The sequence below is a fragment of the Macrotis lagotis genome, chromosome 6, assembly GCF_037893015.1.
Source record: "Macrotis lagotis isolate mMagLag1 chromosome 6, bilby.v1.9.chrom.fasta, whole genome shotgun sequence".
NCBI lineage: Eukaryota > Metazoa > Chordata > Mammalia > Peramelemorphia > Peramelidae > Macrotis > Macrotis lagotis.
Genome location: NC_133663.1, coordinates 193462333 through 193487551, shown reverse-complemented (window position 1 = coordinate 193487551; position 25219 = coordinate 193462333). Strand labels below are relative to the sequence as shown.

The window sequence follows — 25219 nt, the reverse complement described above, 5'->3', positions numbered from 1 at the left end:
TGCCCAAATAGCTGCATGAAATTGAAAATCTTTTGTGTAAACAAAATTAATGCAACTAATAAAAAGCATTTGGGGAAAATTTCTATGTAAAATGTTTCTGGATACAGTTGCTATCTTAGATATGTAGACAATTAAATTTATTAGATGGTCAAAGCTATTTCTACAGCTTCCCAAAGCCCTAAATGGTTAAAAAATTCCAAAAAGGAGAATTACAAACTCTTAATACATAAAAGCATTCTCTAAAACACCAATGATTATGAGAATATTTAAATATTATCAACAAGTTCAGTTGTTAGTCCTCTAGCCTTTTTCCTCTCTACTTAACTATAATGACAGATGGATTTAAATCAATTTAAAATAATCAAAAAAAGCCAAAAAAAAGATTAGAAAAAGAATATGATCTCGTTGTACCAGACCACTGAATGACAACTGAATGTCATCTGAACATATTTTTTTCTGGTTCTGTAACCACTTTGTCAGAGGTGAAGTGCCTTGGGGAGAAATTTTCAATGTCTTAGCACAAAGGGATCAGCAGCAGCCAGTGTAATATAATTACTGATATTTAAAATGATGTGAAAGCTCTTATTTCAAAAACTAGCATGTTGAACCTAATTGCTAACGATAAGAAATCATCTTTATATTTAGTTGAGCAACTCCTTTACCCTATCAGTTAAATATGAAGCTTGTGTAATTTGTTCTCAAGGTAAACTGAACCTATTTTTATTATTATTTATTGAAATATGTTGCCTTTGTTTCTAGTAAATGGTGGAACTAGGATTAGAACTTAGTTATTTTATGTGAGAAAAAAGTGAGAAGAATGAGAGTAACGTTTTATTGCTAAGTTTTAAAAAACTTCCATTAACAAATACATTTGACCATGTATAGAAGAACCAAAGCTGATATTTAAAATTATAAACAAGAAAAATGAAGTTCCAAACAGAACCTGACATCGATCAAACAAAAATGAAAAAGGACAAAAATGAAAAATAAACTATTAGGAAAAACATATGAATCATGGCACATCACCACAGCCTTCTGTTTATTTATTATACTTAAAAAATATAACAGATACATGAATTATTTAAAGAGCTTCTAGTGAGGAATTTTCCCTAGCAAAGCAGATTGATCCCTCTGCAACCTACAGTCTTAATTATCAAGAGAATCCAAAGGATAGCTGACTTGCCCAGTATCATACCACAAGTGTGTCAGAAACTATACTTGTCGAATCCAGGTCTTTTTGATTCAGAAATCATCCCCATTATTCCATATTTACTCTTAGCCTTGGGCAAATGCTTAACAAAAGCAGAAGTGTTGGGGGGGGAGGGGGGCGAGGGGTAGGGGCATCATTTGTCCATGCCAGGAGTTAGAAATGAATCAAGGAGAACTCTTCACCAGTGGCTCTTTGGGGCCCTGTGTATGATTGTCAGGTGGCATAGCAGCCCCTACTTCTCCCTCTTTTCACTTTCTTATACTTTACTCCCCTCCACACATTCTACCATCCAGTGATACTATCCTTGCTATTGTATAGGAGGTGCTTAATAAATGCTTGTTTATAAATTGACTTTGCTTTATAATAGCTTCTACTTAATATTTTGCATCTTTATGCATATTTCCAATTATTTATTTAGTAAATAGTTTTGTATTTTATTGTGTTCATACTTGATAAAGATCATAATTAAAAATATTATCTATGTTTTGTGTTTTAAATGTAAATGCATAGAATAGTTAATAGGCTCCATATCTTAGTTTGAAATATTGGACTATTCAAGATGCTATATGTAAGTTTTTCTTTAACATTGCTAAGGAACCTTAGCAAGTTTGTTAATGTTCTTTACCTCAGTCCAATTATAAACACTCCTTCCTTACCCTTTGATAGCTTTTTTATTTAGAGATGATGAATGCTTACAGACTCTTGTTGAGAGATGACTATTGCAGGAACCTAATAAAATTTCCCTTTTTTTACATTTTTGGTTAGGTATTAAGGTTAATACACAACACCAGCACAGCACAGAAGAAAAATGTTGCAACCTCAGGACGTGAAGAATATACAGTAGCTTTTATTAAAAAACAGATTGAAGAATTCAACATAGGAAAGAGACATTTAGCCAACATGATGGGAGAGGATCCAGAAACTTTTACCCAAGAGGATATTGATGTAAGTAGAGTTGTTCTGTTGGAGAAATAATTTACTCCAGAGTTGATATTGAAAACACATTACTAACATGAGTCCCTTAGATCTCCCTAAATTTTAATCATTTTGCTAGATGAATGAAAAATGTCATTTATACTTCTCAAATAGGAAATTTGACTTTGAATAGAATACTACTGTGTAAGGTCAGACATCTCAATATAGGAAGTACATTTTTGTGTCTTTTATTGCATATTGTTTTTAGTTTTAAATAGTAATAATCTTGTTTCAAGTCATTAGACCTCTACAAGTGTTGAAATGATTTAATAATGAGTAAATGTTTCTGTGTTACACATAGGTTATGTTTTTCTTAAAGATGATATATCATATTATAATGAAAATGTCAGCTTTATGAAAAATCCTGTAAAAATACCTGAATTTGGCATGTTAATGTCTTTAATATGTTAAAAAGTTTCTAGTGATTTGAGAATTGCATCCACTTTTAGTTCTAGTTCTCTTACAGCCAGATATGCATTATGTTAAATTGGAAAACTTTGAATGATAATTAATGACATTTGATTGCCATGTAACCTAAAATAGCTAAATAAATTGTTTAATTTAACTAAAAACTATTTAGTTTGTTCTGTTAAAAATACCAGCTCCAACATCTGTGTAATCTTATTCTTAAATGTTAGGGTTAATTTATAGCCAGGTATAAGAATCTTACTACAAAGTCTGATCTTTATCAAAGTGTTAAAATATTTGATAAAATCATGATTCTTTTTTATCATAATTATATTTATCTTGTCCAGACATCTCATTAAAAGGAAAACCTTAATAGCAACTTCCCCTTCACCCATTGATTCTTAGCTGAACTTTTATTTTTGTTTCATTCTTTTTTGATTGGTGGGGAGTAGTAGTAATCTATGCTAATTCTGTGTTTTAGACAATCTACCCATTTTATGAATAATACTAAAATGATAGTATCATAACTGGTTACATTACATAATTTATTGCTAATTTTTTAGTTACGTAGTAATAAAAATAATAAAAGCCTTGTCTAGAAGGCTTAATCAAAACTAAGAGAGAGTCTGATGGTTTTAAAAAGAAAAGTTCCCATTAAGATGTAATTTGGAACAGGGTTTACAAGCCATGTAAATTACTTTTTAAAAAAAATTCTCAGTTTAGTTGTTTGTTTTTTTAAATTTTGACAAACTACCATTTCAGAATAATGAGTAAGATAGAATGGGAGGCTCTAGGTGTATCATTTCTTTGGTTTTTCTTTTTCTAGATATTATATGGAGTACACAGGGTGAGCTTAAGGGAGAGAGCATTATTACTTTAAGTATTATTTATCTCATTTTTAAGTAATTCAAAATTTTCTAAGACATGAAGGCCATATTTTAGGTAGCATTCAACCCAGAGTGAAATGAGAATATGAATTAAATAAGACTCGATTAGAATACATAGTTAAACTCCACGAGGAATTGGTTGAAGCTGAACTGATTATTTTATAAATGTATTTAGAAGCTAGTTTTCCCCACATAACTTAATTTCTATAATAATAGCAGTTACTGAAGGGCAGCTAGTTGGCACAGTAGATAGAATACTGGCCCTGGAGTTGGAAGGACCTGAGTTCAAATCTTGCCTCAGATACTTAATACTTAGCTGTGTGACCTTGGGCGACTCATTTAACTTCCATTGCCTTGCAAAAAAAACAAAACAAAAAAATAATTTTGATTTATTTGTCAGTTTAAGTTTTCAGAGTACTTTTGTTTAAAGTTACAGAGTACTAACTCATTTTGATCTTCACAGCAATTTGTGAGATAGGTGCTATTAACCCCCATTTTATAGATAAGAAACTGAGGCTGAGAGAAGTTAAGTGATTTGCTCAGGTCTCCACATTATAGGCAGGATTTGAAATTAGATTTTCCTGAATCCAAGTCTAACACTCTCTTCAACTGTCAAGCTAATGATAGCTAGAAGCATCAATAGAAGTCATATTTGTAAATATTTACATTAAATACTTTTGGGGGGGGGGGCAGCTAGGTGTTTCAGTGGATAGAGTACCAGTCCTGGAGTCAGGAGTTCAAATCTGGTCTCAGACACTTAATAACCACCTAGCTGTGTGACCTTGAACAAGTCACTTTAACCCCATTGCCTTGAAATTAAACTTTGAAATAAGTGAGGGATTTAGTCTATCAGTGTTTCAAGAAAATCTATACTTTGAAAAACAATCATTCTGTATTATAAGATCACTAAATAATGGAAGTTAGTAAACACTAACTTTAGTTAAAAAGATTAAACTTCAAAGGCATAATTTTAGTTCTCAAATTATCGCTTTATTTGCCAGATAAAATGTGCTTGTTTTGCCAGTGTATTGAGATAATAACTGACACTTTAAAAGTTGGCAGAGTACTTAAATATATTATCTCATTTTGATCCTCACACGACCTACGAAGTAAGTTCTATTATTTTAATTTTGTAATTTAAAAAATTGGAGCAAAGCAAACAATCTAATAAGACTTTTTCTGAGTCATAATTCAAACTCAGATCTTTATGACTCCACTCTACCCACTATGCCAGGAAGGTAACATGAGTGGGTGTGTGGGTGCGGGTTTGTATCTGTGCGTCTGAATGATATAATAGGCTCAGAAAAATAAAGCAGCTCTGGAAAATTTGGATACTTACTTATAGATATAATTATTAGCCTATTTAACTTAATGTGTTCCAGTATATTATATTCGTTCTTATTATTACTATTAGTAATAATGTGCTAAACAAAATCATCCAATGATTATTACTTTTGTCCTTGAATTGTCTGTAATGCCGCTTATAGGCAATTTATATAAGTAAGGGGAAAAGAAATGGTATGGTACAAAACCCTTTATGAAGTAACTTGTCTATACCAAGAAATAATTTTATGGTATTTGAGAGATCCATAATTTCAAAGTAGGAACTTTATTCAGAGGTAGAATTTTGGCGTATCCATATCTTCTCTTCCTTTATGATTCTTTTTCATTTCTGCCCATAAATCCAATATGAGCAACCCATTTCACATGTTTGCATTCTTCCTCCTCCCTTCCTCCCATCAAATATCTCTTGGTCTTGCTTTTATGACCAATCTGCTTCCTTTTCTGATTATACTTCTTCTAGATGCTATCCCTTACACAACTTCTTTCATACAAACTATAGTTAGTAAGATTCTTATTTTTAAATTGATTCCTTATTACTATTCCTCTGACTTTGTATAAATTATATCTTTCTGGGCCTTATCTGTATGATGAGGAAATGAAACTTAATGACTTCTTTTTTTTTTAATTCTTTCTATAATGCTGAGCCTTTGATTTTCCCTCTGCTAATTCTATTTTTGCCTTCTATTGGCCTTCTATATATTTGCCTTTTAGACCACCTAAAATTTTGCTCTTTTTATATATATATTATGCGTGTTCTATCCATAACCATATACATCACCAGTAGAATGTCACTGTTAAAAAGAAGTGCTTTTGTTCCAAAAAGCAGACTGGGGATAGTTAGAAACATAGCATGGAATTTCATCTACTTTTTTTTTCTTCTATTCTATTCTGGATCTAGTTTAATAACCAACATGCAGTGTCTCAAGATATATTGATCTGGTCTACTGAAGATTATCACTTGTAAAGCCTACTTGTTTTCATCATATTCTCATTTCTCTTTGATATGATGTAGCATATTCCTAATGATTTTTTTTCAGAAATAGTATTTTATTTCTTTCCAACTACATGCAAATTTTTTTGCAATTTTAGATTTTTTCTCTCCATCGCTTCTCTTCCCTCTCCCCCGACAGAAAGCAATGTAATATAGGCTATATGTGTATAAAACCTTACTAAACATAGATCCATATTGATAATATTGTGAAAGAAGAATCAAATCAAAATGGAAAGAAAAGCATTAGAGAAAAAAAAACAATAATGAAGATGACTTTTAAAAATTGGAGATAGCAAGCTTTGATCTGCATTTGAACTCCATAGTTCTTTCTCTGGGTATGAATGGTATTTTCCATCACAAGTCTTTTAGAATTGCCTTTGATTATTGTACTACTGAAATGAACAATCATAGACCATCACTCAATGTTGCTGTGAGTGTGTAAATTGTTCTTCAGGTAATGTTCAGTTCACTCAGCATTAGTCCCTGCAGGTCTTTCCAGGCTATTCTGAAGTCCCATCCCTCATGATTTCTTATAGAACAATACCCATTCATTTACCACAATTTGTTTAGCCTTTCCTTAATTGATGGACTTCCCCTCAATTTCCAGTTCTTTATCACTATGAAAGGAGCTGCTATGAATATTTTTGTACATGTATATTCCTCATGATTTCAAAAGATGAGAAATTAGGCATATGAATCACTAGTTATTGATGTCCTTTTTCTTTCTTGTTGATGCCATCTGTGATTTTTTTGTTCCCCCTTTTTATCAATGTCTTTTCCTCTTTCAGACATCTTGAGAATCAATCTCTCAAATCCCTTCACAATTCTATCACTTCCAGCCCAGATTTCCTCTCTGTAGTAGACCTGATCCAGCTGCTCTTGTCATCCTCAACCTTAGCATCATTTCTGCCTCTTCATATGCCATATCATGACCAAAAGATATTTAAAAAGTCCAAAGTTGATAGTTCTGTTGGCATCAGGTGGGGAAAAGATCTGATTAGAAAAAGTGAAAGAATGTTTCCTTTTTTGTTTGCATGTTGCCCTTGCAGTTTCATTTTTAAATTCTTAGCATGATCTTGTCTCATTGTGTCTCAGTCATTGCAAACTTGTTTTTCCCCCTTCAGTTTTCATTGTTTTGTCAGGTGATATATATATTACCATCTGTTTTGCAGATAAATTTATATTCTGAACCACTGTTGCTTTGGTTCTCTTCAGTCTCCACTCTCAGGGAGATTTAAGTAACTTGGTTCTCTAGTCTGATTCTGAACCCTTTTGTCCACCTGATTTTGACAACTGCTTTACATCTGTTAAACTTTTATAAGAAATGGAGGTAGACCTTAGGAATGACTTCTTTATTCTCTTCCTATTTCTCAGAAATAGTGGCTTTTTGAATAGATAGGTGAGAATGGTGATGATTTCATATCATTTTTTTTCCTTTTATCTTTCTCATTTGTTGTTGAATCCTGTGGTCTAACTACGAGACATATCAAATAGACTTGATATATGCTTTTGGAATTAGCTCCTGCAGAAATCCAGAAGGGCCAAACAGACCCTAATGAACACAATTTGACCTTTTGAAGCCTGTTGTCATTATGAATATATAATTATTCTGTGTCCTTACAGTGGTTGGTGATACCCTTAAAAGAGATTCCTGATGTATCTTGTTTTTCCCCCCACAAAAAGTGATCCAGGCCTCTGTGCTTTTATAAATGTTTGTTTTATTTAATTCTGTGAACTTTACAATTCAGCCATAGAGGCCTACTTTCTATTCTGTGTCCAGGATGCCTTCTCCTATTTCCAAGCCTTTGCACTGTATTCTGGAGCCTTGTCGCACTCTCCCTCCCAACCTCTGACTCTTAGAGTCTTTGACTTTAAGACACAGCTCAAGAACCATGTCTTGGGGGACTTTTCTGGTCCTCGATCCACTCCTCCCTATACATACCCCAGTCTCTAAGTTACATTCCATCCATTCTGTATTTTTCCTGTGTATTTCTAAACAAATTATAAAGAAGCAAATCTCCCTATACCAGTGGTTGTGGTTGTTTTTAAACCAAGCTACTAGATGTCATTAATGGTATTTTGTGTTAACTTACAAATACTTTAGTATTGTACTTTCCAGGAGCATGATAAGATGAGAATTAAACTGAGGGCAATTATTTTTCCTTGTATCCCTCCCACTTGACAGTGTCTAGCACATAAGAAGAACTTCATGCATGTGGATTGATTCTAGTACTCTAACAGATTATCTGCTATCAATTTTTTTTATTCTTGTGTGACTCTTCCCACCCTGTATAAAATGTATAGTATCTCAATTGCCATGCCCAAACTTGTTAGAATTGTTTGTAACAATTAGAATTACGAAACTCTAAGAGTAAAAAGTTCTCTCCTGTGAACTCAAGCATTCACAACAATCTTGATGATATTTATTTCTGTATTTAGATTATCCTTCACTCTCTCAGCCTCAGTTACTTTGAGGTTCAATTCCCTCCCAGCCCTGTTCCCAACTTTCTTCTCTTGGCTTCAGAACTCCTGGCTTATCCTAAAATATCCCTGAAGACCCAGGGCCTCTTCCCCTTGGTGCAACCTTTTACTCCCTTGGAATATCTCTATGAGTCTTCCCCTTCTTCCAGTCCTGAGGTCCTCCTATCATGGAAGTTAGGCCCTAGCAAGCCTGCCCTCCTTCCCCTTCCCAGGCTTGGTTTCCAGACTTGGCTTCTCTTCTTGTTCCCACCCAGAACACTTGCCATTTTTCAGCTCCCTTTTGTCTCTTCCCTCTTTCAGATGAAAGTTCTGTCTTTTAGATGCCTGAACTCGCTAAAAGTCAGCCAGCCTCTCAAATCCTATTATAGTAACTGAGTGGTAGCAGCATGATCCAAGTCTGCTTAGCTGAAGAGTATGGCATCTAGGAGAAAGTGTGACCAAATGGAAAGAAGGAAGGTGAACAATCTGGAGAGTCCATCATTTAACAAGAACCACCTTTTCATAGACATTTTTAGAAATTTGAACCACAGAGTTCTCATTTTGCTTCTGATTTAGAATGAACAAAAGGAAGCTCATTGGTTTCTGTGTATAGTATATTGAATGAACAAATTATAAAGAAGCAAATCTCCCTATAGCAGTGGTTGTTGTTTATAAACCAAGCTACTAGGTGCCATTAGTGGTACTCTGTATTAGCTTACAAATATTTTAGTATCATACTTCCCAGGAGCATAGATTTAAAACTGGAAGGGAACTCAGAGAACATAGGTAGTCTAACTTATTTTACAGATAGTCACTCAGGTGAAGCTTCTGCTATAGTCCAATTATAAAGTGATATTTGAACTGAGCTTTAAAAGAAATCAAGAATTCTAAGTGACAAGTGAAAAAGGGAATGTGTTCCAGGCATGGAGTACAGCCAGTGCAGAGGCATATAAATTGGAGGGGAGTTATATGTGATGAGTAGCAAGAAGGGCAATCTGATTGGACTTCAGAAGCTGGTAAGACTTGAACCTGGGTCCCAGAAGATTTAAAAGAGAATAGAATACTATAGGAACACACATCTATCTGTTCTATAAATTTAGTTTTTCAACTTACAGTTAGATGCTGAAAATAATTTTAAATACATGCCATTATTTGCTATGTATGTTTAAATTTCTGTTATAAAAAGAAAGTGATTAGTACAACTGGTAGCAGAACTACCAGGCTTTATAATTCCAATAGTCAGTATGCTTGTATATGTATCTTCATATCATTGTAGTAATCAGTTTATTCAAAGCATTTTAGAAATTGACTTTAATGTATCCTTCCTTGTCTTTGTATATTATACACGTAGATCTTGAATTTTTAAATTTGAGATAGTAATTAAAGATATTTCAGTCTTTTTTTTAACTGTTTTGAATATGGAATTTACTAATGCTTATATTTGGGAATTAAAGTTAAGCTATGCATTACTTTTGAATTTTAGGGGGAAAGCTAGCAAATTGATATATAACTGCAGAAGTCTACCAATTACTTTTTAATTGGTATTATAGACCTTGCTCTGAAACCAGAATGTTTTATTCTCCTAAGTGTGAATATGCTGTATGAAGTTTCTCTAATTGATTTGCTGTGCCCATTCCATTTGATGTATCATTTTTCACAATATTTCATAATTTGTGCTCATTTCTAATGAACAGAGTCGTTAGGACAGGCATGTCTAAGTACAACTGACAGCTAACATTAGGTGCCAGATGCAGTTTATAAAGCTATGTAGAACTGCAGAGAACAGTTTAAATAAATTAGCACCTGTACATTAGTCTCACTTGCTGGTAATTTATAAGCGAATCAGTAGAGATGACATTTAGGTAAGTCATTGATCAAGTTAACAGCTGCATACCCACTGCCCAGCTGGGATACCTAATTAATAGAGATTGCAGTCTTGACCCAGTGCTTCTCTCCATTTGAGTTTGTAATCTTTTTTTAGTTCTCAATTTAAGCTTAAGGATATAGTAAATACTTTGTCTTCCTTTCATCAAACAGACAAGATCATTGATATTCAAGTTTAATTCTGAAATTTTTTTTATTCATCAGAGATTAAGCATCATGATCTACTTAGATAAACTTTTATTATTATTCACTTTATGTGTATAACCATTTTTCAACTTAATCTACCTAGTATTTTCAAAAATCTATAAGTCATTTTCTGTTCTTGTATTTAATATAAATATTACACATTTAAGTTTTGAAAAAAGTTTTAAAAATGATTACTAACTATTGAAACCAAATTAATATGTAGAATACTTTTCAAAAAGTGGGTTCTCTTAGAAACTCAATTTTGTTAAGTTACTCTGTAGATGTGATGGTTATTGACTACCCATTGAATATATGTGGTGTTAAAATATCCAAGAAAAATTAATTTTAGTTTTCTGTGTTTTTGTATTATAGATGTATTTTTTAAATAAAGAATTAATGCTCATTAATATTTTACTTACATGGAAAATAAGTTTCTCCTCTCCTAGAATATTAAAGAAAATTAGGTGAGCTTATAGTTTCTAGTCTATTCCTTTATTTCATCTTATTGGAAATATATCTTAAGGATATTTAATTAACACTTAACCTATAATGTACTTTTATTTTACTTGGTTCAGAGATTTCTTTTTCAGCATTTTAAAAGCATAAAAGAAAGTAATTTTTAATTTAAAAGCTCTTTCATCAGAATATTTTGTATTTTGTCCCTTTTCTAGTATCTCCCATCCAAAGTGAAAAGACATTGAGCTTTATTCTACTTAATTTTTCACTTCAGATTGTGTTCTTGGTCTAGTTTTTGACTTTAAAAATTCTTCCTGGTTTCAGTTTACTTTTTAAATACTTTTAATTTAAGAAGTACTCCCCAAGTGTTCTATAACTTATGCAAAAGTTTTCCTAATTCAGTGGTCTCTTGTTTTGTTAATTAAGCTGTTCTGTTCTATTTATTCATTCTGTTTCTTCTTTGAATCTTCGTGTTCTAAGGTTGAGAGTCTTTTATTGCTGATATTCAGTTTGAAATTCATTTTCTTCTTAGTTGATTATCTAGTAGAGGGTGAGAGAAATAAGTTTTATAGTGGTTTGCAGGACCATTGCTAAAGTGGAGATGCTCAGCTAGGGTCAATAAGATCATAGATCTAGAGCTGGAAAAAACTTGAGGCACCGTATAATTCAACACATTGAATTTAAAGATGAGGAAACTGAAGACCAGAAAGGTTAATTGCTTCTTCAAGGTTATGTGTTAAATGACAAAGATTTGAACCAATTTTTTCCTGACTCCAAATCCAGAGCTCTTGAATTTGGGGACTTATGCCAAGAACAACATCTTAACCCTTTTAGTGTTTATATACCTTTTTGGCAGTTTAGATCCCTTCTCATAGATAATAGTTTTGGGTGCATAAGAGAGGATACATAGAAATACAAAAGAAGCCAGTTTTTGAAATAGTTATAATTTTAAGTCTATATAACTTTAAGAATCCCTGCTCTGTAGAAGTTAGTTGAGATTTGATAGAAGGGGTTTCTGAGATTTAGAGTGCTTTAATGTCTGTCTTCTACAAGGTTCTTGATTCCATTGAAATTTGAAGAATAGGATCACTTATCACTTGGAGCTTACTTTTGGTTTTTGATAAAACACAGATTAATAGATAGAAAGTGAGTTCCTTGAGGTGTTAGGGACTGTTTGATTTTTATCTTTGTTTTCCTTTTGCCTTTCACAGTAACTGGCACATAGTACTTTAAAAATTCTTGTCTTATTACTTACAAAATAAAAAAAATAACAATGCAAACCATGTTCTGGTCAAAGCTATATTTAAAAAACCAATGTTTTGTTTTTCAGTATTGAGCAGTACTTAACAAAACAGTGTTAGCATTTGTACTTGGAGGGAATTAAAATTACATAAAATAATATAAAACTAAGGAGACTAAAAAAAATAAGAAGACTACTGTTTTGGTTGCTTGTATATTTTTTAAAAAATTAAAATTTTTCATTTCTATTTTTTCTTTTTTTATCACTTTGATTTCTCCATTTCTTTACCCAGACTGCTTTGTTTGCCACACCAGTATTATTCCATTACTTTAAAAAGAGAAATTCCATTTTTTTTTTTTTTAGGTTTTTGCAAGGCAAACAGGGTTAAGTGGCTTGCCCAAGGCCTCACAGCTAGGTAATTATTAAGTATCTGAGACTGGATTTGAACCCAGGTACTCCTGACTTCAGGGCTGGTGCTTTATCCACTACGCTACCTAGCCGCCCCGAAATTCCATTTTCTCCATGAAGTTATCCTCTTCCCTCAGGAGTGATCTCTCTCCTTTACTTACATAGTTTGACTGAACCTCTTCCAGACTGTTAGCTCCTTCTGTCAATCTTTTGAAATCATATCCATGACTTAGTAGATAAATCCTAAGGAGTTATTTGGAGCACTTAAAAATTCAGTGACTTGCCCAGAATTGCACAGGGAGTAAAAATCAGAGTAAGAATTTGAACTCACCTGTAACTGAATTCAAGTTCAGTACTTATACACTAGCTTCCTCTTAATTTTGCTTTTATAATTCCATAATTAATGTCTTGATGAGTTTTTAATAAATAATTTTTCTTTTTTGTTATTTTGAATTTGGAAAGATCAGAAAGAATCTCATACATTTTCTATGCTTTCCCATCTTCCTCTACTTGTTTACCTTATGTTCTTCTCTTATGTTTTATCTCCCCATATTAGTAACTAAGCTCCTATTTTTTTTACATTCTTTGTGTTTAGCACTCTTCTTGCCACATTATAAAACACTTTTTTTTAAATCCTAATTTGTTCACCTTAGTTTGTGTCCTTATCATGGACCCTTTTTTTTTAAAAAAAATTTTGCAAGGCAAATGGGGTTAAGTCTTAAGTAGCTTGCCCAAGGCCACACAGTTAGGTAATTATTAAGTATCTGAGGCTGGATTTGAACTCAGGTACTCCTGACTCCAGGGCTGGTGCTCCATCCACTGCACCACCTAGCTGCCCCGTTTACGCATACTTTGTCAACCTTAACTGATTTTTTAGCTTTATTTCTCCTATTCCTATTTTATTGATATATTCTGTTTTATATACCTTCATTTTCTTTTTTTTGTTTGTTTTTATTTTTTTTGTTTTTTGCAAGGCAATGTGAGGTTAAGTAACTTGCCTAAGGTTACACAGCTAGGTAAATATTATGTGTCTGACTCTGGATATGAACTTGGGCTTCCTGATTCCAGGACCAGTACTCCATCCACTGTGCCACCTAGCTGCCCCCTATCACCTTCATTTTCAAACATATTCCTTCCCCAAAGATAAAATATAGACTCGAATGATTTATTACAGAATAGATATTTCTGTTTTGGCATTAAAAACCCTTCATAATCTGACTCCAATTTATCTATCCAGAAATAGTTTAATTATAAACCCTTTTAGTTTCTCTGCATTTTAGCCAAATTGACCTCCTTGCTGGTCTCCCTGTGACATTCCATCATCAGTCCTCATCCCATTCCCAGAATACTTTTCCTTTTCTCCTGCCTCTTGACATTCAATCAATCAATAAGCATTTATTAAGGTCCCATTATATGTTTGTACTTAATCTGGTAATCCCTAGTTCTTTTCAAGGCTCAACTCATGTTCCATAAACTTTTCCTTCAAGAGAACATAACTGATTCTTTTTGTTTGTTCCTGTACTGTTCATCTTCTTTTTCCCCTATTACTTTGTATTTATTTCATAATTACCTATCTTTGGGGCAGCTAGGTGGCGCAGTGGATAGAGCACCGGCCTTGGAGTCAGGAGTACCTGGGTTCAAATCCGGCCTCAAATCCGGCCTCAGACACTTAATAATTACCTAGTCGTGTGGCCTTGGGCAAGCCACTTAACCCCATTTGCCTTGTAAAAAAAAAACCTAAAAAAAATATTTACCTATCTTTACATATGCACTTTCCTCCTATACCATTTAAGTTCTTTGAAAGCAATGACTTTGGGTTTTGTTTTTGTATCACTAACACTAGCATTTTGCCCTTGATTTTACAATCTTTTGGAAATGTTTTCTTCCAATGTAAATCAGTAGAAGTTAGAAGTTGCTAGTGTTCATCTGGTCATTGGAGACTTTGTCATGTACAACCTCCCTTTTTGCCAGATTGGCATATAACTGCATTGGTACTAAAGAGTACCAAGAGGAATTAAACCACCACCACTGATCTCCTTTTCCTCTTACCCTTCCTAAAAGATTTCTCTTCTAATAACATGTATTGATTCACATCATGTATTTCTTAGAGGTTTGGAATGCTTGAAGTTCATTTTACCTATCCTATGAAATGTGTAAAGTCTAGTTAGTTAAGATCAGTTAGAGCCTATCTACATTCTTTTTTTGTTTATTTCTTAGATTGTTCATACTCGAGCAAAAAATACTTATATAACTGATGTTAAAACATTGCACTTTTTACAGCATTTTTAGGATAATTTTCACAGCAAACAGATTTTTCAGTTTTATTACTTTTAGCTTCTGAAACTAGGGAGGAAAGCATTTAAATTCATTATTAGTTCCTATGGTAGCAAGAGGCCCTGACCCCTAACTATTGAAGTCTAAATTAGAATGGCATAATCTACTCAGCTAAGATTCAATTTCTTTGTCCTTTCACAGTGGAGCAGAGTACTAGCAAGATAGGCCAATGCCAAGAAAAGCAAATGGTTACCAACCTTACCCAAAAACTTTCATTTTGGAGATTATCTATCACCTCTTATTCTCATTCCATTCACGTACATGCACAAAAACACACACACATTATTTAAACATGAACTACTTTAACTTTTTTTTCCCTTTTCCACTCTGTTGGAGTTATCATAATTTCATTTAAAAGAAATTATCACTTCTATGTAGTGCCTTAACTTTAATGACATCCCACTATGGCAAGTCTTCAATTATTTTTGAGTAGTAAGCTGCTTCTTATTGGAGAATATTTGTAATTCACACTAATGCTCATATGTATTTATTATTCTGCATGCTTACAGGAAAGAAAGGCATACTTTGATGTTATCAATAACACAGTAACTTAAAATGCAATTTGATTTTGTCCTCTAATATTTAAGGAATTAATTTTGAAGAATGCATGAAATAATGTGTGATAGAAAATAGAAATCTGAAAGTATAAATGGCAGTAACTATTATCTGAATTTGAAAAAGGTTGGTCTGTAAAACCAGAGTTGGCAAGTATTAAATTGGAGAATAGTAATACAGTAAAAACAGAGGAAGTAAGAAAAGGATGGAGATCGTCATTAGGAGTTAAATACATCAGTAAGTCATAGTTTTAGTAAGGGGGAAAAAGTGATCATAGTCAGAAAATACACCTGAAAATTATTGAATGGATGGACAGTAGTTTCTTCAGTAAATCACATATGAGTTAAAGAGATTTTTAGGAAAAGAGTTGTCAACTCCAACCTCTATAATAATTTTTAGACATGTATGGTTTAGGCATGTATGGTAACCTGCAGAGGTCCTGAAAGAGTCCCTGACACAAAAATGGTTAAGAATTCCTGACTTAGTGCCTTTGTTGTTGTTGTTGTTGTTCAGCCATGTCCAGTGGTGGGATTCAAATGAATTAACAACTGGTTCACCAGAGTCAATAAAATTAGGTATTGATTCTACTGAACCAGTGCAAACTGACTTAATGCCATCACTGGTCATGTCCAACTCTTAACTGTTCTTTTTTGTCCTGTCCCCATGGACATTGATTGGAATGGTAAGGGGGCAGCTAGGTGGCACAGTGGATAGAGCACCTGCCCTGGAATCAGGAGTACCTGAGTTCAAATCCGGTCTCAGACACTTAATAATTACTATTTTCTTTTTTGTCCTGTCCCCATCTTTTACATACTCCCTCCCCATTTACTGAATTTGTAATTATTGTCATTAATGAACCTCTATATAAAGTGTGTTATATCTTTCCCATGTTTTTTTGTTGCTGAATTTAATTTCACAGAATCACTGAAACAGATTGTAAAGGGATCTCAAAGGTCAACTTGACCAACATGTATTTAACAAGAATCCTTTCTATAATATCCCCAACAAGTGAATGTCCAGTCTTTGTAGGTTATACCTTAGCTTGGGAGTCTGGAAGAGAAAGGCGTGCTGACAGTTACATTCTAGGCCATGAATATGACAAGGAAAGCATAAGGACAGGTAGATTGTGATAGTCACATCTCTGTTCCTACCCCCCAGCACTATTAACCTAGAAGGAGAATAAATATCCCATTTTCCTCCTCCATAATTTCCACAATGGAAGGATTGTTTTATGTAACTCGGGATCCCTCTTCAGTGTCTAGTACAACATCTGACAGTTAAAAGATGCTGTCCAAGAAATTTTCCTTATACGTGGGATAAAGGAACTCTTAGGCTAGTCAGCATGGTGGTAAGAGCAGTGAGAAAACTTGAATTCAAGTTCTACATTCCCAATGACCCAGAGGCTAACCATTCAGTCTCTCTAGGTTCCCAATTTCTGATCTGCAAATGGAGGAATGTTGGACTAGATAATCTCAATGGGCCCTTCCAGATTTTTTACAGGGAACATATGGACCTCTTTTTCCATTCATTGGAGCTTCAAAAAGTATAGATAATTTTATTTCTATTTTACTTGTCCCATACTTGAAGCAGATGTTAATTAGAAGAGTTTGAGCACATCTCATCAAACTTATACAATAGATGCCCAGTTTGAGTTCTAACAGTTAATTTCTTTTTTTGTTTGTTTTTGGTTTTTTGCAAGGCAAAACTAGGTAATTAATAAGTGTCTGAGACCGAATTTGAACTCAGGCTCTACTGACTCCAAGGCCCACTGCACCACCTAGCTGCCCCCGCAAGCAGCTTATAATATATAACCCTGGTGGCTTATATAGCTTGATCAGATAGAATTTTATCATTCAGTCTAAAAAAATGTCAACTTTGAAAATGGATTTTTCCTCCAATGGTTAGCTAGCTCCAGCATAATTTGAAGATAATTTCTCAATTTGTTCAATGATCATCTTAATCAGATGATATTATATTATATAATATATTGTACATCTCTATATAAAGTTTTATTAATTGAACATTTTCAAGTAAATATTTTTTTTAATTTCCTGCAGTGGACTTTATAACAGTTGGTAAAAGCTTCCAGTAGAAGATAGAATTTTTAGCTGAAATTTAAAAGAAGCCAGGAGATCAGTAAGTCCTTTCAGAGGAGAGAAAAGTATTCCAGGCATGGAGCCAGCCAGAGAAATGTCCAGATTCAGAAGAATGCTTGTGGAGAGCTAAGGACGCCAATGTCCCTGGAGCAAGAGTATATGTCAGGGAGTAAGTTGTAAGAAGACTGCAGAAGTAGAATGCTATGAAGGACTTCAAATGCCAAACACAGTATTCAATATTTGCTCCTGGAGGCAATAGGAAGTCACCAGAGCTTATTGAGTAGAAGGATAAGACCTGCATATTAGGAAAATCATTTCAGAAACTGAATGGAAAGTAAATTGGAGTGGGGAGACTCTTGAGGTAAACAGACTCTCCCGCAGCCTATTACAGTAATGGTGTGATGAGGTGATATGGGTCTGCACTGGAGTAATGGCAGTGTCAGAGAAGAGAAGGGACACATTCCAGAGATAGAGCAAAGATGAAATTGATAGACCAAGACAACAGCTTTGATATGGTGGCTGAGGCATAATGAGGAATCTAGCATGACTCCTAGATCGTGAGCCTGAGGGACTGGTAGGAGAGTGTTGGCCTCTATAGTAATTTGGAAGGGAGGTTTTAATGGGAAAGATGAGTTCCATTTTGCATGTATTAAGATTAAAATATCTACAGGATTTCAGATTTGAAATGTCTGAAAGCCAGTTAGAGTTGTGAGGTTGGATGTTAGCAGAGTCTGGGCCAGGATAGGTAGATTTGAAAATCATTAGCATAGAAATGGTAATTATATCTATGGAAGTTGATAAGATACCAAATGAAATAGGGGGAAATAGAAGAAAGCCTTAGGGACACCTCCAGTTAGAGGTTATGATCTGGGAAAGGATTCAGCAAAAGAGAGAGAAGGAGTTGTCAGGTAAGAGGAGAACCAGGAAAGAATGCTGTTTCAAAAACCTGGAAGGAAGAGAGTATCAACAGTGTTAAAGGTTAAAGAGAGGTCAAGGAGAATGAGAATTGAGAAAAAGATATTGAATTTAGCACTAAGAAATTATTAGTAACTGAAGAAAATATTTTCAGTTGAATAAGTTCAAAAGAAATATTGGAGTAAAGGAAAAAGTGAGAGTAGAGATACCATTTCCAAGGATTTTAGCTATAAAGGTCAAAAGAGATATAGAATGAGATTGGAAGTAGAAGAATCAAAAGTTTTTCAAATAGGTGGCATGGGTAAGTTTGTAGGTAATAGGAATTGAGCCAGTATAGAAAGAAAGATTGAAAACAAGTAGAGGAGTAGAGATGAACAAGATGGACAATCTTTTGGAAGAGAGAGAATGGAATGAGATCACCTAAACAAGTAGGGAGGGTTTAGCCTTGTTAAGGAGTAAGATCAGTTCAATTTTGAAATGGGGTTGTAAGAAAGGAGGTAGTATCAGAAGACATCTGAGTAATAGGAAAAGAGGAAGAGGGGAAAAGAGTGAATGGCCTCAATTTTTTTTTTTTTTCTGTTAAACATGAGACAAAGTTCTTAGGCGAGGATGGGGGGCGGGTGAGGAGAAGAGTGCTATCAATAGTCATATGAAAAAATTCTCTAAATTATTTTTGATTAGGGAAATGCAAATTAAAAACAATTCTATAATACCACCTCACATCTATCATATCGGCTAATATGACAACAAAAAAAGAAAATGACAAATACTAGAGGGCATATGGAAAAATAAATACACTGATGCATTGTTGGTAGAATTCTGAACAGAGAAGCTAAGATCCTTTGTTCCTTGCCCAAGACTTTTTATGGCCTCTGTAAATCACTAGCAGTGGGACATAGTTAACAGATGAACAAATCTTGGTATCTTCTGTTTCATGTCCTAGATACTGAGATAGTTGTGCTTTTCTTAATATTTGTATTAAGAGTTATGTCCCTTCTACTAGAATCAGTTAGGTACTTCTGCCTACCTTCTTTTCATCTAGTAAGGATAAGAGGATTTTCTCCCATGAATAACATTAATTCAGTAAATATTAAGTGCAAAACACTGGCCTAAGTCCTATGGGCATTATGTTAGGCACTAAGTAATCATTTCATATGTAGGTACTGCTTCAACAGAATAATTTTCTCAAAGCTATCTTGATATATAGATATTGTTAATATCATTTTCTGCACTTGATAAACAAGGAAATTAAAGCTTAGAGAGGCTAAGAGACTTGTCTGTGGTCACACAGGGTAGAGCTGAAATTTAGACTCAGTTCTTTAGACTCATATTCTTCTTACTATACCATGCTTCATCTCCAGAAAGCAGGAAAGCAAACACAGAAAAAAACTATTTCTTTAGTGAGTGTTCCAGAATATATTTTGTAGTACCAGGTGCTTCTTGGGCTTTTTTTTAATCACATGTTATTACTTGAAAAGATTTTATCCTTAATATCTCTGGTTCCACTGTTCACATTAAAATTACAGGTTCAGGGTGTCAGGTTCTGTCAGGGATGTGTTTTTTCCCTTTCCATCACTGTCCTTAAAATGAAGGTCTTATTTCATTCAGTGCCTCTTTATGCCACAGAAATGACCCTGAGTTGTTGATTGCAAGTGTCATTTGAAATTGGGCCTATCTGTTCTGTGAAGACTCATTTAAGTCCAGAGAAGTTTATTATCAGAAGGTTATAAAATTTTTTTCTACTAGAGGAGTTTATTGAAATCCATGGGTTTCTGTGCTGTATTTTGTGTTATAGAGAGAATACCCACTTGAATGAAATCACAAACTTATCAGGATAATAATATAGATGGAAATTATCTCTCTCCTTTCTGCATTCTTTTTTTTAAATTTTTATTTATTTAAGGCAGTGGGGTTAAGTGACTTGCCCAAGGTCACACAGCCAGGCAATTCCTGTATTCTTTTAATAACACATTGTAACTCTCCTAGCACCAGTCATATTCTAACTTATGTTATATTTTATTTGCATATCTATATAATATATTCTAGATTTTAAGCATGGGAGTTCAGGTCTGTTTTGTACAGTTGTATATAGTAGGCATTTAATTGCTTTTTAAAAATTGGATTTAATTAACAATTTAAATGCTTTGTTTATTTTTAGAGAGCTATTGCCTATCTCTTCCCAAGTGGCTTATTTGAAAAAAGGGCCAGGCCAATTATGAAGGTATATTAATTTTATTTGCTATTTTAAAATGTTTTCATTATGTTTTTTCTTATTATGTCTAGTGATTAATGTACTTTTTACTTGTTTTGCAGCATCCTGATGACATTTTCCCAAAGAGTAGAGGTAAGTCAGTCCAGGATCCATTTCCTTTTTATATCATTTCTTTGAGGAAAATTGTTATATTATAAATTGGATAAAATTTCCAAAATAATTTTTACAGGTATAAAATCCCTTTAAAACAGAAACAGTATAATTAAAACTAAAAAAATAAGGATTAGAGAATTATAATTTCCAAAAGAAACCTTCAGAAACATCTTCAACAATTAAAAATTTAGTCTTAATTTTCTTCTTTAGGGAAGAGGACTAGAATTGTACCTATAATTTCCTTGTAATTTCACTGAGGACTCCCAAATGAAGGAGCTTGTCTGCCAAATCAAGTCTTTTGGACTAGTAGAATTCAATGACTTAGAGAGTTGTCTACAGCACTGAAAAGAGTAAATGACTTGTCCTGGGTCACATGGCCATTTTTCTATGTGATAAGAGATTAGAACCCAAGTCTTTCTGGTTTCAAGGCCAACTAGATTTTATTTTATTATATTTTTATTTTCTTTAATTTATTTACACATTACTAAAAATATTCTTGTTTAAGAGAATATAAGAATATAAAACCTCATGAAAAATAAAGTGAAAGAAAGGAAAAAATGCATTTCAGTCTGTTCTGATACCATCATCTCTGTCTTTGGTGGATCACATTTTTTATCATAAGTCCATCATAGAAGTTATTTCCATATTTTTCCACAGTTGCTGTTGCTGATTGTAATTCCCTCCATCCTTTCCTCCCCACTTGCCATCCATTATATTTTCTCTCTCTCCTTTCACTGTGTCCCTCTTCAAAAATGTGCTGTGGGGCAGCACCGGCCCTGGGACCAAGAGGCCCCACACCTATATCCCACCCCAAAGACCCAGCAACCACCAAGCATCGTGGTCCCAGACAGGCCACCCAATCCTACCACCTTTCAAAGAGTGAAAAAGAAAATGTGTTATATCTGACTATCCTCTCCTATGATCTATTCTTTATCACCCATATCCCCCCTTCCCTCCCCCCCATCCCCCTTCTCTTATTTTTCTTCTAGATGTCTATACCCCATTGAGTGTGTGTTTCCTCTTTGAACCACTTCCAAAGAGAATGAAGCTTCCTCCTTCCCCCTGCCTTCCCCCCCTTCCATGCCATTGAAAAAGCTACATGAAATATCTTTTACATGAGATATCTTAGCCTATTCTACTTCTCCTTTCTCTTACTCCCAGTATATTTCCCTTTCACCCATTGACTCCATTTTTACAATATATTATACCATCATAACCCTCATGTTCCTCATCTATAAAGGCTCCTTAATAAATGAGGTTTATATGAATATTATCTGTATCATCTTTCCATGCAGGAATACACACAGTTCATCATCATTGTCTCATAATTTACCCTTCTCGTCCACTCTCTATGCACCTGAGTCCTGTACTTGAAGATCAAACTTTCTGTTCAACTCTGGTCGTTTCAACAGGAATATTTGAAATTTCCCTGTTTCATTGAAAGTCCATCTTTTCCCCTGGAAGAAGATGTTCAGTTTTGCTGGGTAGTTGATTCTCAGTTGCATTCCAAGGTCTTTTGCCTTCTGGAATATTATATTCCAAGCCCTTAATGTGGTTGCTAAGTCCTGTGTGATCCTGACTGCAGCTCCACGAAATTTGAATTGTTTCCTTCTGGCTGCTTGTAATATTTTCTCTTTGACTTGGGAGTTCTGGAACTTGGCTATAATATTCTTGGGGGTTGGGTTTTTTTTTTTTTGGATCTCTTTCCAGGGGAGATCAGTGGATTCTCTTAGTTTCTATTTTATCCTCTGCTTCTAGGATATCAAGGCAGTTTTCCTATAGAAATTCTTTAAAAATGAGGTCAAGGCTCTTTTCCTGATCATGACTTTTTCAGGTATCCCAATAATTTTTAAATTATCTTTCCTGAATCTGTTTTCCAGATCAGTTTTCAATGAGATGTTTCACATTTTCTTCTAGTTTTTCATTCTTTTGGTGTTGAATTGTTGTGTCTTGATTTCTCGCAAAGTCATCAGCTTCCTTTAGCTCCATTCCACCATCCTACATCTGAAGGATTTGTTTTCCTCAAAGAGCTTTCTTATCTCCTTTTCCATCTGGTCAATTCTGCTTTTTTTTTTAGATTGTTTTTATTTTTCAAGGCAATGGGGTTAAGTGGCTTGCCCAAGGCCACACAGCTAGGTAATTATTAAGTGTCTGAGGCCAGATTTGAACTCATGTACTCCTGACTCCAGGGCCAGTGCTCTATCCAATGCACCACCTAGCCACCCCCAATTCTGCTTTTTAAAGCATTCTTCTCCTCAATAACTTTTTGAACTGTTTTATCCATTTGATCTAAATTTTATTTTTAAGTTTTTGCAAGGCAATGGGGTTAAGTGACTTGCCAAAGGTCACACAGCTAGGTAATTATTCTATGTCTGAGGTCAGATTTGAGCTCAGGTCCTCCTGACTTAGGAGCCACTACTCTATCCATTGTGCCACCTAGCTGCCCCCGACTTAAACTGGTTTTTAATGTTATTTTCATCAGCATTTTTTTTTTGGATCTCCTTGACTAAACTGCAGACTGCGTTTTCATGTTTTTCCTGCACCCTCTCATTTCTTTTCCCAATTTTTCTTCAACCCCCACTACTTGATTTCAAAATCTTTTTTGAGCTCTATCATAGCCTGAATCCAACTTTTATATTTCTTGGAGTCTTTAGATACAGGAGCTTGAACTTTATCATCTTCAGACTGTACATTTTGGTCCTCCATGGGACCAAAGTAGTTGTCTATGATTAGTTTCCTTTTTTTTTTCCTGTTTATTCATTTCCCCAGCCTGTGCCTGGTTTTGGGGTACTTCCTGAGCTTTTGAGTATTATTGGGACACCCCCACAAGGACCTCAGTATGTGAGGCTCTGATTGCTCTCCTCGTCTATTGAATGGCCACAAACTCACCCCTCTGGGGACCCAGACTGCAGCCAAGGTCTGAATGTGGTCACAGCCCCAGAGTCCTGTCCCAGGCACAGAGGACAGATCTCGACAGTCTCCCTCCACTCCTTTATCTTCCATGGGCTGAGCAAACAGGGAGCAGCTGCCAGGCAGCTCCTACTAGGCAGCTCCACAGGCCTGTTTCTGCTTCCTTGGATCTGGGCTGCACTGAGGTCTGTGGCCACACTGAGGAGGGCCACTCTGGCCTGGGCTTCACGCTGGCATTGGCAAAGGTCATCCTGCTGATTTTCCAAGTTGTGCTTGGTTCTCCCTGGGGTGGCAGGTCAGGAAACTGCTTCTTCTTCCAGGAACTGGGTTTCCCAGGGGCCTAGGCACCCTGGAACTGTTCCCAGAAGGCTGAAACTCCTTACCTCCACCTTCAACCCTGTGGACAGAGCCTTCCCACTATTTTCCAGGTTACCTTGGGCTAGAGAATTGCCTCATTGGATCGTTCTGTAGGTTTTGTGTCTCGAAAATTTAAGTCATATTTTTAAGATTATTGAAATGTTTTGGAGAAAGCACCTAAGAGAGGCTGTTCTCCTGCCACCATCTTGGCTCTGCCCCCAAGGCTAACTATTTAATCAGCCATGCTTGCTTTCCAATTTCCTCCTATATTTTTTTTTACTAATCTTGTTCAAATTAAGTGAAAATGTAAAAATTTACTTTAAAAGAATTAACATTTCACAAAAAGAATTTCTTTTTACAAAAGAAATTTATTAAGACAAAAATGAATTGTCTAGTTACAAATAATTTAACAACATTGCATAACAGTACTAAATTGTTTTTAGTGTGTTGATTTGTGTTGATTTGTTTTATTTTTGTGGTGCTGGAATTGCATGGGTACAAGGAATTCTATTTGTGTAGACAAGAAGTTTTCCTGTAATTATCTTAGAGTTACATAGACAGAATAACATAAGTTACCGGGATACAGAGAATTCTATGTCAGAAACCTAACTTGAACCCAAATTTTTCTGATTCTGACTTTTTCTTTATCCATTATACTACAGTGCCATTCATCAGATTTACTAAATGTTTAATTGTGTTGAAATTTTTAGTAACTTTTTATCAGCTTTTTCAAGAATGCTTTCTTTTGTTAAACAATTTGATTTAAACAGAGACTGACTAGATAGATAGCCATATGAAATTAGCTATATATGTGATGTATGTGTATATATATATATATATATATATACATAGATACGCATTGTACATGTAAATGTCATAAAACATACATCTTAGGGTATGTCAGATATACTCATTTTATGTTTACTTATACATACACATAATTTTATTTTCCCCTACACTTGGAAATCAAAAATCTAGTAGTGTCATAATTCAGAGGTATAGATGGTTCCTTTACCTCTACTCTGATAGCATTTATAAAACCCTTTTTGTATTGAGTCACCTCTTAAAAGTAGTGATTACTATTTTTGATTCGTCCACTTTTCCTAAAAATGCAATATAATATCTATCTCTTTTAAAAATTAAAATTAGGGTTTTTTTTGAGGAATTCTGCCATACTATTGAATAGCTCTGAAATTAAATTAGTTAAACAAGTAAACTAGGATCAGAAAACATTATTA

General features: G+C 34.3%; 1 protein-coding gene across 1 annotated transcript in view; it reads left to right on the top strand.

The window, feature by feature from the left end:
- The window catches only part of MRPS9 (mitochondrial ribosomal protein S9), a 93388-nt gene that overhangs the window by 24944 nt on the left and 43225 nt on the right, over positions 1–25219 (top strand). Inside the window, exons 2-4 of the mRNA XM_074192202.1 lie at positions 1976–2155; positions 20508–20570; positions 20663–20693. Of these exons, the coding sequence (XP_074048303.1) occupies positions 1976–2155; positions 20508–20570; positions 20663–20693 (274 nt within the window). The remainder of the gene's footprint in view (positions 1–1975; positions 2156–20507; positions 20571–20662; positions 20694–25219) is intronic.